This window comes from Armigeres subalbatus, unplaced genomic scaffold (assembly GCF_024139115.2).
Source record: "Armigeres subalbatus isolate Guangzhou_Male unplaced genomic scaffold, GZ_Asu_2 Contig377, whole genome shotgun sequence".
Classification (NCBI taxonomy): Eukaryota; Metazoa; Arthropoda; class Insecta; order Diptera; family Culicidae; genus Armigeres; species Armigeres subalbatus.
The window spans coordinates 476,091-489,805 of NW_026943127.1; the positions used below are offsets into that span (position 1 = coordinate 476,091).

General features: G+C 41.9%; 1 protein-coding gene across 1 annotated transcript; it reads right to left on the bottom strand.

Annotated features, from left to right (window-relative positions):
• Window positions 1-11,332: 11,332 nt before the first annotated feature.
• LOC134204057 (uncharacterized) lies at window positions 11,333-12,178 on the bottom strand. The gene is made up of 3 exons (XM_062678881.1): window positions 12,101-12,178; window positions 11,811-11,936; window positions 11,333-11,766 (listed from the first exon to the last, which is right to left on the bottom strand). Exons 1-3 carry the CDS (start codon window positions 12,176-12,178, stop codon window positions 11,437-11,439), a joined length of 534 nt encoding a protein of 177 aa, XP_062534865.1. The 3' UTR covers window positions 11,333-11,436.
• Window positions 12,179-13,715: the final 1,537 nt, after the last annotated feature.

Consider the following 13,715-nt stretch of genomic DNA (forward strand, 5'->3'; position numbering starts at 1 on the left):
TGGCTTAGCGTTCTTTGTTGCCGTTATAATTAACCGCATGTTTTTCGCTGAAATTTCGAACATTCGCCACACGCGATTATAAATTATACTTGGAAGGGCTTTCGCCGAACAGATCACACCGAGCCTGCATTGCAAATGTATGCTTGCAGTCCGGTACGGTAGCAGCTGGGGATAGGATATTATGATCTTACTCACCCGCAGAACGTGGTACACAGCTTCTGTATTTTTATTTGACTATATTTTACATCAGCTTACAAATTTATGTACGTACGTACTTCGTGGCGAATGCGAGAAATACGTGCTGAGGAAATAATTTGCGTAAATTAGTATAATGATAATGGGATATACATTCTATACGAATTGAAGCCATAAAAACATCGAAGAATTTTAATTTCGCAAATTATACAAAAACGTCAATCTAAAAAAAAACTTTTGGCAAAAAACCACGTGGCAATGATCGATTGTTCGCCATTTCATTACTGAAAGCAGCAAAAACTGGGTTCACTATGATAAGAAAATTATTTTGAGCTTTTTAGTGGAATGTCTTCACTTGTCCTAAGACGAGTTTATACCATCCCATTGAATTCCACCACTTAATTGTATCTTGACAGATACGTATTTCGACCTCAACAGTAAGGCCGTCTTCAGTGTCTCGTACTTGACTCGGCTCGACTCGAGTCGAGTCAAGTACGAAGACACTGTTGAGTTGTCGAAATATGTACCTGTCAAGATACAATTAAGTGGTGGAATTCAATGGGATGGTATAAACTCGTCTTAGGACAAGTGGGTTCACTAGGTTACCTAGGTAGAAGCTACCCTTGCGAAAATAGGGTTCCTGCAACAAATCCACTTGGGATTTGCCATTTTGCATAAGTCTACAAAGAATAATCGTTGCTGTTCTTTTATGCTGAAGATTGATTTGAGCTATCTAAACTGTAGCCATTGCGAATTAAGATAATACACTCCACAACTTCAACATTTATGTGAACAGCAACGATGAAACCAAGTCGGTATCGTATCAAGAACGTCAAAGACGAAACACAGAGTACACTATGAAAAACGCATAAAGCGAATCCATATAGGTGACAATTTGTTGAAAAACTAAATAAAAACATGCTCATAATCCCACCCTTATTTAACCTCAAGTTGAGATTGAATAAGAGTAGCCGATTATTTCGGAGAAGCAAAATGTCAACTTCGCCATAGCTTCGGTTAGTGCAGTAAGAGCTCAATACTGTGAAGGGTGCCCTGGTGCTCCACAGGCTCCGTTAGCGGTTGGGTTTTTATTAGATCCCCCAACCATTCATTCGTAGGCACGGTAAGCGTTAAGCCACATCACACCAAGAATTAGGGGTCACCTGTATGGTGGACTTCTACCACTGGAACAGGCAATCCGTAGCGTTATTCTTAGCCAGACAACCGGCTGCCGACACCACACCACATGTTGCAATTACTTTGCGGTGTATCAAGCTTCATAGCCATGAAGTTTGATAAAGCGCAAAGTAATTTCAAAATACATAAAATAGTTTCTTCATTTCCGAGAGTATCAGGTTTCCGGAATTATGTACTATTGATCATATTTGGTGATGAATGTAATGGTGTATGATGTGTCGCATAATAAGGTTAAAAATACATTAAATGACCACTACACCGGGGAACAAGGCTGCTGGAGTTTTGATAAAAAGGGTTCCCAGGACGTACCAAGTGCCTTGAACCATGCATAATTGATCATGCTTTGTGAAATCATGAAGTTTGAGACGTCGCAAGATAGGTTTCAGATCCAATTAAAAAGTGTCCAATACGTGATAATTGGAAGCGGGATTGTATGGCGTGGCAAATCTATATACATAAAAATGAATTTCTGTCTATCTGAACCTTATAGACTCCGAAACTAATGAATCGATCGGCGTGAAAATTTGTATGCAGAGGTTTTTGGGGCCGGGAAGGTTCTTAAGATGGTTGGAGAGGGAGGCTCCCATACAAATGAAACCTCAATTTCTTCATAACTCGAAAATTAATCAGAGAAAAAATCAATTATAGGCGAAACGAAGTTCGTCGGGTCGGCTAGTTAAGAATAAAAAAGCTTCCTGTAAAAACGAAAACATTTCAAACGTGACAAATCTACCAACAAGTCGCATTATGGCTAGTTTTGTGTTTCATGTATGGTATGTCAGAAAACTTGCCCATTTCTCCGGGTAAAAGTTATGCTTGTACCGCCTGCGAATTTGTGCGAATTGCTCAATGCTAATGCTAAGGGGTCGTACACTTATTACGTAAGCAATTTCTGTAGGTTTTTCGACCCCCACTCCTCCCATGTAAGATTTTTTTCACACAAATGAATTTTTATTTATATGTTATAGATTTTTTTCATAGAAATGAATTTTTATATTTATATCAGATATTGACCAACCCCCCCCCCCCCATAAGTGCTTACGTAATATGTGTACGGCCCCTAATGCTAAGTGTGATTTGAGCTATCTTAGCTGTAGCCAATGTGACTCAAGATCATACACTCCACTACTTCAACATTTATGTGAACAGCAACGATGAAACCAAGTCGGTATCGTATCAAGAACGTCAAAGACGAAACACAAAGTACACTGTGAAAAACGCATAAAGCGAATCCATATGTGTGACAATTTGATGAGAAACTAGATAAAACATACGCATAATCCCACCCTTATTTAACCCCAAGTTGAGATTGAATAAGAGTAGCCGATTATTACGGAGAAGCAAAATGTCAACTACGCAAAAAATCCGGTTAGTGCAGTAAGGGCTCAATACTGTGAAGGGTGCCCTGGTGCTTCACTCCCTAACCATTCATTCGTAGGCACGGTACGCATCACATCAATAATTAGGGGTCACCTGTATGGTGCACTCCTACCACTGGAACAGGCACCACACGCCTATCAGGGCTGTTCGTGGAGAGAAGTTTGACTTTACGTCAACTCTCAACAGCCGTTCTGTGGCCGAACTTTATTTCACAATGGAAGTTGGTTAATGTTAGATCCAACTTATGTGTTGGTCACCACAACCATGTTGTCATCACTCCTACCATGAGCACCAATCTGCTTCCGAGTTCCTGCCCATCCTCTGTAATTCAGCAATCCTGCCCTACTACTACTTCTTCTGTCATCCTTTTAAATTTATGATCTCTGCAAATTTATATTATGTCCAAGAACGGTACAGGTCCCGTCCTTAACGCTAGCCATCGCTATTTGATATGGAATAATTTGGTGTAAGAACGTTCTCTGTGTACGTGAAGAACTAGTTATAAAAATCAAAATTTACGATAACAAAGTATTATAGTAAAAAATATTTGAAAAATACCTTTGACAATTTTAGTGTGCTAGCGATTAGTGGTGCCATCCTTCAGTGATGTTTTTTTACAAGAACAATAAAAACAAGAACTTTTAAGCACTTACCCTCACCCGACAAACGAAAAGTTTTTTTTATTGAGAATGGGTCCGGTTAGTCAAAAGTTATGTCCAAAACTAGGGCATAATTAAAATAATGATTGAGACAAAGGCAAATATAATGCGATGATCATTGGTATCGAAAATAAAATGCACGATCGCATTATTTCCAAACTAAGCTGCAGTAATACGCGCCTACAGAACCACCAAGCTGGGCTCGTAAAAATAAACTTAGTGTAAAAAGCTAGTTTTTGAATTAATTAACACTAAGCTATGTAGTGATATTATTCTAATTGGGAGATGTTAATAAGTGAAAGAAGAATTCTATTTGACCACAAATCAAAAAGGCGATAATAACCGAAGCCATACATATTGTTCGATATATCTTGTATACAAAAGAGTGGACATTGTTGACAAAACACACGGTCGCCAGCCCAATTTGTAGTTCTTTTCCAGCACGTCAACGTGGGCAGACGCCGTATTAACGGCCAGGTACGACCATTCGTTCGGCGCTGATGTCGTCAGCTTGCGTTCCACCTTCGGTGTTTCTCGATGGCACTGTTTTTGTTTGCCTAACCGCGACCGCATTATGCCACCTCTGATCACATCCCTGTTGCGTTGCGTGTGCGGTGGTCCATTTAAGACTAATCCGATTGGATCGGCGATATAATCCCAAAATACTATCTTGCATTGGAATGCACTTCAGAAAAGGGCCGCAACCGATCGAGAAAGTGTTGCCCGAGATGCGTGTCAGGTGAACGATATTTTCAACACGTAGCACGTGCACGCTGGACGTCGAAGTAAACTAGTAGCTGATGAGGGACATCAATTAAGCGGATCTGAATCTGGTAGCAGTTCCAAATCAATTTTAGTGGCCTTTGGGCTATTGATTTTTCTGCGAGGCTCTGTGTATCAACAAAATATTGAACGAGCTGGCATTTTTATTGCTTTAGAATTTTTCAAAGACTTTTAGGTTTTTACGAAAATTCCTGCAAATGGTTGTGTATTGGTTGTACAATATTTGTAACTATTATATTCGCATGTATTATTTATTAAATAACAAGAAGACGTGTGAACGCTTGTGGTCTAAATAGGCTATTAGATGTACCGAAATGTAGTGTGTGCAAAAAAATATATTTCACGCTCTTACATTATCCAATTTTTCAAATTAGTGTATTAAACCGATTGTGACGGAGAAATAATAATAAACTTCATTTTGATCGATTATCACATTCACGCTAATACTTGTACGGTGCGATAGAAAGGGAAATATTTCCACTTGTTTGATCAAAAACGGTTATCTAGATATGTATAAAAGTAGTGTAAACTATTTCTGATGGCTACAGTGCTCTTAAAATGATTTCTCCTAATCTCTTCGAAGCAATCGCAATAATTTACACACAGTGGCAACACTTTTTAAACGGTTAACAGCCGAACAAATTGATGTCTTTGTTGGGTAGAGGACCGAGTTGTAAAGCGTGTCTATTAAAACGTCAAGAGTCAACTCCTTCACCCATGATGGGAATGAGACATTCTGGCGCGTACAATTTAAAACAACAATAACCGAAAGTAAGCTGCTAAGTGAGCAGACACCGTTACCATCAAATGGCGTTGAAGTGCGTTTCCCGCTCACAGTTCATCCGGGCGGATATGTGTGGTCAACGCTGCACGCCTTAAGTCGTCTTAGTCTATGGTGGCGCGCTGCGACAACGATTTATTTGCGCACGCGTGTTTTATTCAGTGCGAATTAGCATAGAAATATGTGCATGCATACATGTCTTGTCTATACTGTCGGGGAGATGCGATGCCCATCGGCGTGTTACCTGACGTATACAATACTTTTCTACATACAGCACAGATAGACACGCGGAATCTGATATGCGGGGCATCGACAAAAACGAAACAGCGTGCCAGAGGTTCCCTCTAAAGGACCAAAATGCAACGCGGGCGGAAATACCGATCACTTAAATTCTGACTCGGTTCCAGTTGTGAACCGAAGTGAGCTCTCGCGACAATCGAAATTACTCACATTGCTTATGTCGCAACTGATTACGAGTAGTTTGCATAATGCCGTGCTTCTATTGCAAAAATAATAATGTGTACGGTCATATCTTTTGGAAAAATAATTATGGATGCTGACCAGAATAGCAAATGGCTCTACATTCCATCTGCCGTTAAGTTAATATTTTATTAGTTTTTCCCAAGGTATTTCCTCAGTTATTAATTGAAAGTTTTTCTATACTCGCTATTGCATGAGTATGTATCTTGTATGATAAGTATAATGGCCAGGGGCCAAGAATGTTTCCCACCCGAAAACATCCTAAGTTGGACCAAGAATCGAACTCGCCATCACTAGATTGGTAATCCTACGCCTTTGCTCGCAAAGCTTTTAAGGTAATTTTAACGAAATGTTGAGTGAGATGTGTTATTTACACTGCGTGAGTTTCATTGCGATATTTCAGGAGTTTCGAAAATACAGTCGCAGGAACAGCATATGCGCGAGAAAATTTTGTATGCAATATCCGCAAAAACCCACATTTCATTAAAAGATGTTGGTATTATTGTTTCATTTCATTTATTTAGTCTACATCTAAACAGATAACACTGAATCAACAATTTGACGCCACAATACACGGTTCGAGGCCGCATCTCTCCATCCTCGGATACGCCCCACGCTCGCCAAGTCGTTTTGCACCTGGTCTGCCCATCTCGCTCGCTGCGCTCCACGCTGTCTCGTACCTGCTGGATCGGAAGCGAACACCATCTTTGCAGGGTTGCTGTCCGACATTCTTGCAACATGTCCTGCCCAACGTACCCTCCCGGCTTTAGCTACCTTCTGGATACTGGGTTCACCGTAGAGTTGCGCGACATCGTGGTTCATTCTTCGCCGCCACACACCGTCTTCTTGCACACCGCCAAATATGATCCTAAGCACCCGTCTCTCGGATACTCCGAGTGCTTGCAAGTCCTCCTCGAGCATTGTCCATGTTTCATGTCCGTAGAGGACAACCGGTCTTATTAGCGTCTTGTACATAACACATTTGGTGCGGTGGCGAATCTTTTTTGACCGCAGTTTCTTCTGGAGCCCGTAGTAGGCCCGACTTCCACAGATGATGCGCCTTCGTATTTCACGACTAACATTGTTATCAGCCGTTAGCAAGGATTCGAGGTAGACGAATTCCTCGACCACCTCGAAGGTATCCCCGTCTATCGTAACACTGCTTGCCAGGCGGGCCCTGTCGCGCTCGGTTCCGCCCACAAGCATGTACTTTGTCTTTGCCGCATTTACCACCAGTCCAGCTTTTGTTTCTTCACGTTTCAGGCGGGTGTACAGTTCAGCTACCTTTGCAAATGTTCGGCCGAAAACGTTCATGTCATTCGCGAAACAAATAAATTGACTGGATCTGTTGAAAATCGTACCCCGGTTGTTACATCCGGCTCTCCGCATGACACCTTCTAGCGCAATGTTGAACAACAGGCACGAAAGTCCGAAATCTTCACACAGTTTTGCACACCATCCACCGTTGCTTTGATCAGTCTGGTAAGCTTCCCAGGGAAACTGTTCTCGTCCATAATTTTCCATAGCTCTACGCGGTCTATACTGTCGTATGCCGCCTTGGAATCAACGAACATATGGTGCGTTGGGACCTGGTATTCACGGCATTTTTGAAGGATTTGCCGTACAGTAAAGATCTGGTCCGTTGTCGAGCGGCCATCGACGAAGCCGGCTTGATAACTTCCCACGATCTCATTCACTAATGGTGACAGACGACGGAAGATGATCTGGGATATCACTTTATAGGCGGCATTAAGGATGGTGATCGCTCGATAGTTCTCACACTCCAGCTTGTCACCTTTCTTGTAGATGGGGCATATAACCCCTTCCTTCCACTCCTCCGGTAGCTGTTCAGTTCCCAGATTCTGACTATCAATTTGTGCAGGCAAGTGGCCAGCTTTTCCGGGCCCATCTTGATGAGCTCAGCTCCGATACCATCCTTACCAGTTGCTTTATTGGTCTTTAGCTGTTGGATGACATCTTTAACTTCCCTCAAGGTGGGGGCTGGTTGGCTTCCTTCGTCCGCTGAACTGACGAAGTCATCTCCTCCGTTGCCTTGACTTTCACTGCCTGTACTCTCAGCGCCATTCAAATGTTCTTCGTAGTGCTGCTTCAACCTTTCGATCGCCACACGTTCGTCCGTTAAGATGCTCCCATCCTTATCCCGGCGAATTTCGGCTCGCGGCACGAATCCTTTGCGGGATGCGTTGAGCTTCTGATAGAACTTAGCGTGTTTCTTGAGAACGGCACAGCTGTTCCATCTCCTCGCACTCCGCTTCTTCTAGGCGGCGTTTCTTCTCATGAAAAAGGTGGGTCTACTGTCTCCGCTTCCGTCTATAACGTTCCACGTTCTGCCAGGTACCGGGACCACCCGCGCTGCGCCCTTCTCCTCCAGAATCTGTCTGCACTCTTCGTCGAACCAATCGTTCCGTCGACTTGTTCTCCGCTGCGTCGTTAATGACTACTTTAACTGTATTTCAGCAGTCCTCAAGAGGGGCCCCATCGAGCTCATCCTCTTCCGGCAACGCTGCCTCGAGATACTGCGCGTATGCAGTGGCGATATCAGGTTGCTTCAGTCGCTCTAGGACGTACAGCGGCGGTCGTCGGTACCGAACATTATTGATGACGGATAGTTTTGGGCGCAGTTTAACCATCACCAGACAGTGGACAGAGTCGATGTTAGTGCCACGATATGTCCTGACGTCGATAATGTCGGAGAAGTGCCGTTCGTCAATCAGAACGTGGTCGATTTGTGATTATGTCTGCAGTGGTGATCTCCAGGTGTACCGATACGGGAGGCTGTGTTGGAAGCAGGTGCTGCGAATGGCCATATTCTTGGAGGCAGCGAAATCAATTAGTCGTAGGCCGTTTTCGTTCGTCAGCCGGTGAGCGCTGAACTTCCCAATAGTCGGTCTAAACTCCTCCTCTTGGCCAACCCGAGCGTTCAAATCTCCTATGATGATTTTGATGTCGTGGCTTGGGCAGCTGTCGTACTCACGTTCCAGCTGCGCGTAGAATGTGTCCTCATCATCATCAGTGCTTCCGGAGTGTGGGCTATGGACGTTGATTATGCTGAAGTTGAAGAACCGGCCTTTGATCCTCAACTTGCACATTCTTTCATTGATCGTCCACCACCCGATCACGCGCCTTTGCACATCGCCCATCACTATGAAAGCTGTTTCCAGCTCGTGTGTGTTGCCGCAGCTTTGGTAGATGGTATGATTACCTCTAAACGTTCGCACAATTGATCCCTTCCAACAAACCTCCTGCAGCGCTACGATGCCGAATCCACGATCCTTGAGCACATCGGCGAGTGTGCGTGTGCTCCCGCAGAAGTTTAGAGATTTGCAGTTCCACGAACCGAGTTTCCAATCGCTAGTCCCTTTTTTTCGTCGCAGTGGTCTTCGCCAATGGTTCCGGTCCGTACTCTATTGTTGATTGTTCGTTGCGTATGTTTTTTTAAAGGCTGGCTTACAGGGCCGGACACCAAACTCTCTAAATTTCCGGAGGACCATTACTTTTTATTTCCGGTGGACCATGGTGCACAGTTTCACTTGGAGTCCCTCGCTGGCACTCGGACGATGATCAGCCGCCCCTAACATGGAGAACAGACGCTGTTGTGAGCCGATCCTGACATGGAGAACAGACGCTCAGTAAGATTTGCACCTCCGGAGAGGATCAACCCCCCTTCCCTGTCAGCATACGACCATAGTTCCCACCGGGGTTGGTTACCCGATCTTCCCTAAAGTTGCTCGTATCCCGGCCAGCACCATGGGGAGGTAGGGATAGGAGTTGCTGGGTAAGAGGCTAAGGACCGCAAAATGGGGTCTATTTTATTCCTTTAGGTACGCGAAGTACCAATGGAACGCTTTACCCAGCATTTGCCGTGCCAGTATTATTGTATTATTGTATACCAATTATCCCAAAAAACACCAGAGTTGAGACGGAACGAAAGATGCTGGGCTAGATAGAAAACATTAGCTTTGGAAGCATTGGGTCTCCAGTAGCTTTGCGAGCAAAGGCATAGGATTACCAATCCAGAGTTGGCGAGTTCGATTATCGGTCCGGTCTAGGATGTTTTCGGGTGGGAAACATTCTCGACTCCCTGGACATATTGCATCTATTGTACCTGCCATACAAGATACATAATCATGCAGAAAGCTTTCAACTAATAACTGAGGAAATGCTAATAGATTACTAAGTTAAAATGCAGGCTATGTTCCAGTTGAAACGTAGAGCCATAGAAGAAGAAGCATCCAAAAATTGTTGTTTCGGAACATAAAATGATTGATTGACCTGTCCCGTCAACTTTTTATTGGCTAATAACACCAACGTCAACATTTTCGGTTATTGGACCAATTTCAGGTCAACTTTGCAAAGAAATACTCATATGTGTTGGTGCTTTTATAAAATGAAATAATTAAAAAAGTGCTGAGATCTAATTTTGGACCGATGCCAGATTTTGGGAAAACATCATTCTTCAGAACGGTTTACAGAGTACTTTTTGATTTTTTGTTAAAGCTAGAGGTATACTAAAGTATAGATTCTTTGAGAAAGTTGACCTAAATTAGTCGAATAATCGACTTTGACGGGACGGTTGAAAGCCGAAAAATCATGGGTACTTCTAGGAAATCTATGAGTACTTCTAGGAAAGTAGTTCAAGCAATTGGATGAGTTGAATAATTCAAGTGAAATAGTCACACGTAAACCAAGTTTACATATTGTAATTAATTTCCTTATAATTTATTGACAATCGGTTGAAAGAATTGTGTTTGGCAGTACATAGCACTAAGTGTACTAATCCACCCCTGATTTTTTTTTGTAAAGGTATAAAGTCAAAATCTTCTTTTTGAATCGCGGACATAGGTTTGTAAGCACCTCGTTATTTTTAACGCAGTACGAAGCACTTTTTCCTCCAAATCCTTTTTGAGACCATGGTCAGAAAAAATTGAAAAAGGGAAGAACACAAAAGTTCAAATATACCATCGTATTCAAATAAACTCTTAGCTTAATGTTTTCGCTACTTTCGAATGTTGCAATGTTTCATCGTCCACTCCCTTTATAAAAAAGCCAAGCTGAGATATATTTAATCCGAATTTGTCTGAAATTCTTTCTAAACTGTACCCTTTGTTCGACCTAGTCATGATAGGGCAATTTGTTTACAACTTTTTACTTTTATGCGTCTTGAATTTGAACTCGCTATTTCCCAAGTTCCAACTAATTTGATGCATTTATCAGAAACAACTGTTAGTGTTAGTGTTAGTTACGACTGTTCCTTTTGTGTTTTGATCGAATATTAAACAATGACAGCAATCGCTGCGCTACAAAGTGACCACCCAAAACACCTATGGATCCAGGCCATCCTCGCTGGTGAATAATAATCGACAACCTTCGCCTGGATTCCTGAGCACAAGGCCGGCGTTTCACAACATTGTTTCCCTTGGTTGACGTTAAAGCCTGGATCAAAAAGATCGTCATCCAGGATTGAGAAAACCAATGGGCTGCTTCCAGAATCATGAAATTGCGGAAGGTCATTCTGGAAGATTCTCACATAATTTCGGCGGAAGGCCCTTTCGTACCATTTGTGACATCTGCGGAGTACAAAACTCAGTGGAACATGTGATTTGCCGATGTCCAAAGTTTGACATTCCTCGTTCCAGCTATGGAATACCGACAAACATTCGAGATGCTCTTGCTGACGATACCGCTAGCTTATCTGTCCTTATCTGCTTTTTCAAAGGACTGTACCACCAGATGTAGATCCAGTTTGACTTTCCGGGCACCACAACCCAGAAATAAGTCCCACCCATGAAGGTGTGCTAGCCTCCATGGCAGTATCTAACATCACTAAACAGTTAAAATTACTCACAACTTCAAAACACAACATAAAATTAGACGCTAGATTTTCATTAAATATAATAAGAAAAACAACAATATAAGTGATCGATACAAAAATATAGCAAATTATCTATCATCTGGTTTCCAGGTACATTGTCTCTGCCTAAACTCACGAGATTTAACATTTCTTGGCCACGTAGACGGCATCATAGCAATTGATTTCCATTTCCGATTCAATACAATTTTGAATGAGATATAATCTAGAGAGCTGGTATCGACCCATCGCGGTACTAATTTCCTAATACTTTTGCATTCAGTATCACAGGCACCCAGACATCTAGATACCATCACTTGAACGTCGTCTTCAGAGACACTGCTGTCGATATTTGTAAGCAACAATGCGAAACTATAATTAGCGCCATTCGATACTCTCGCAGAATCATCCAGAAGTGTTTGGTCTGATGAACCAAATGTAAACGGAACGGATCACTACAAACGATTTGATTTGGAGTAGAGAGTTTCATAACAGTATCCGAGCTGCATTCTCCATTCGAAGAGAGCATAGACATTATTGAATCAATTTTTGCCTTGAGCTCAATAATGTCATCATGAAGTACGCATTTCGGACCCACAGATTTTTGAACTTTTGCGGTTGATACGTTTCTCTCCTTTTTCTCATTCCTCCACTGTACGAACTCAGTAAAATAATCATCACACAACCAAAAGCTGTTTCTGTACGGTGGCGACACAGCAGCAAGTTGTTCTCTGTTCAACCCAACACGTGGTAAACTTCGTCGCACGTTCCATTACAATATATGTGAGGCTGTTCTTTTATTATGACGGGATGGTGGCACTTTTTGCAATCCATAGCGATCTTGAAGCAACTATATTTTCTAGTTTTCACACGATACGGCGGCCAGATAGAGGTGTTGAGATATTGAAATCACGGGTTTCAACTAGCAAGTGATGCAACATTTTTACAGTGCTTAGAAGACTCGTGGCTACCGAATGTGCTTGACGATAAAAGAAAGAATTTGATTGTTGGTGATTTCAATATCGACTGGTTAAAGATATGTGACAAGCGTGAGTTGAAAAATGTTATGGATTCAGTGTCATTGAGACAAGTCATTCAATTTCCCACTCGCGTTAATATCAGAAGCAGTACCATGATTGACTTAGCATTTACAAACGATGATAGAATAATGGCCTTCGACTTGATGGTGACAAGTTATCGGATCATGAAACGATTGGATTTTCATGTCAATCTCAAACGTTGGAAAGAAACTCAACTAAAATTAAGATTAAATGCTGGAAAAAATACTCAAAGCAAAATTTGTGTCGTAAGCTGCAAGAAAAGATGCAAAATTTTGAATCCTTCGATTCCACGGATGATTGTGCATCTATTTTGAGCGAGTCCTTAGAATCGGCGGTGAATGAGTTGGTTACAGACAAGGTGGTAGACATTTATAATGATTGCGCTTGGTATAATGGGAGGTTGCATGGTATGAAAGAGGCTAGAGATAGAGCATATGCTGCGTTTCGAAGGACAGGCGATCGCAATGAATGGCAAATATATCAGAGGATTAGAAATAAATATGTTATGAAAATTCGAAAGACAAAGTCGCAGTATATCAACAAAGATATACAAGACTGTAAAGGTGACTCACACAAAATATGGAAAGTTTTGAAAAAGTGTTGAAACCGGGGAAAAATAATGATCCAGGAGTTGAGTTTGTGGAAAACCAGGGAATCGTCGATGATACAAGTACTGCGAATAAGCTGAATGAGTTTTTTGTTGAGAGCATCAAAGCTATTCACAACAATATTCCAAATGTTCACCTCGTTGATGAAAATGTTGAAAGCAGTCAACGAAATGAAGATGAATGGAGTTTATTTCACGAGATTACTATGACTGAATTGGAAACTGCTGTGAAAGGATTGAAGATTTGTGGAGGTGTGAATAATCTAAATACTAGAGTCATGTGGGATGCATTCGATGTAATAAAGTTCAGTTTTTTGGATGTAATAAACAAATCAATGATGCGTGGAGAGTTTCCGTCGATGTGGAAAAAATCATTTGTAGTTCCGTTACCTAAAATTGCTCAATCTAAAGACCCAGCTGACCGAAGACCAATTAATATGTTACCACTCTATGAGAAAGTTTTGGAACTTCTGGTAAAAGAACAACTCTGTGAATTTCTCGAGAATAAAAGAATTTTAATTAATGAACAATCAGGATTCAGAAAAAATCACTCATGTGAGACGGCTCTCAACCTACTACTGTTGAAGTGGAAACAAGCAATTGAGAATAATAAAGTGATTCTGGCAGCGTTTGAAACAATAGACAGAAATAAGTTGATAATGGTTCTAGCGAAAATTGGTGTAAAAGGTTTGGTGTTGGAATG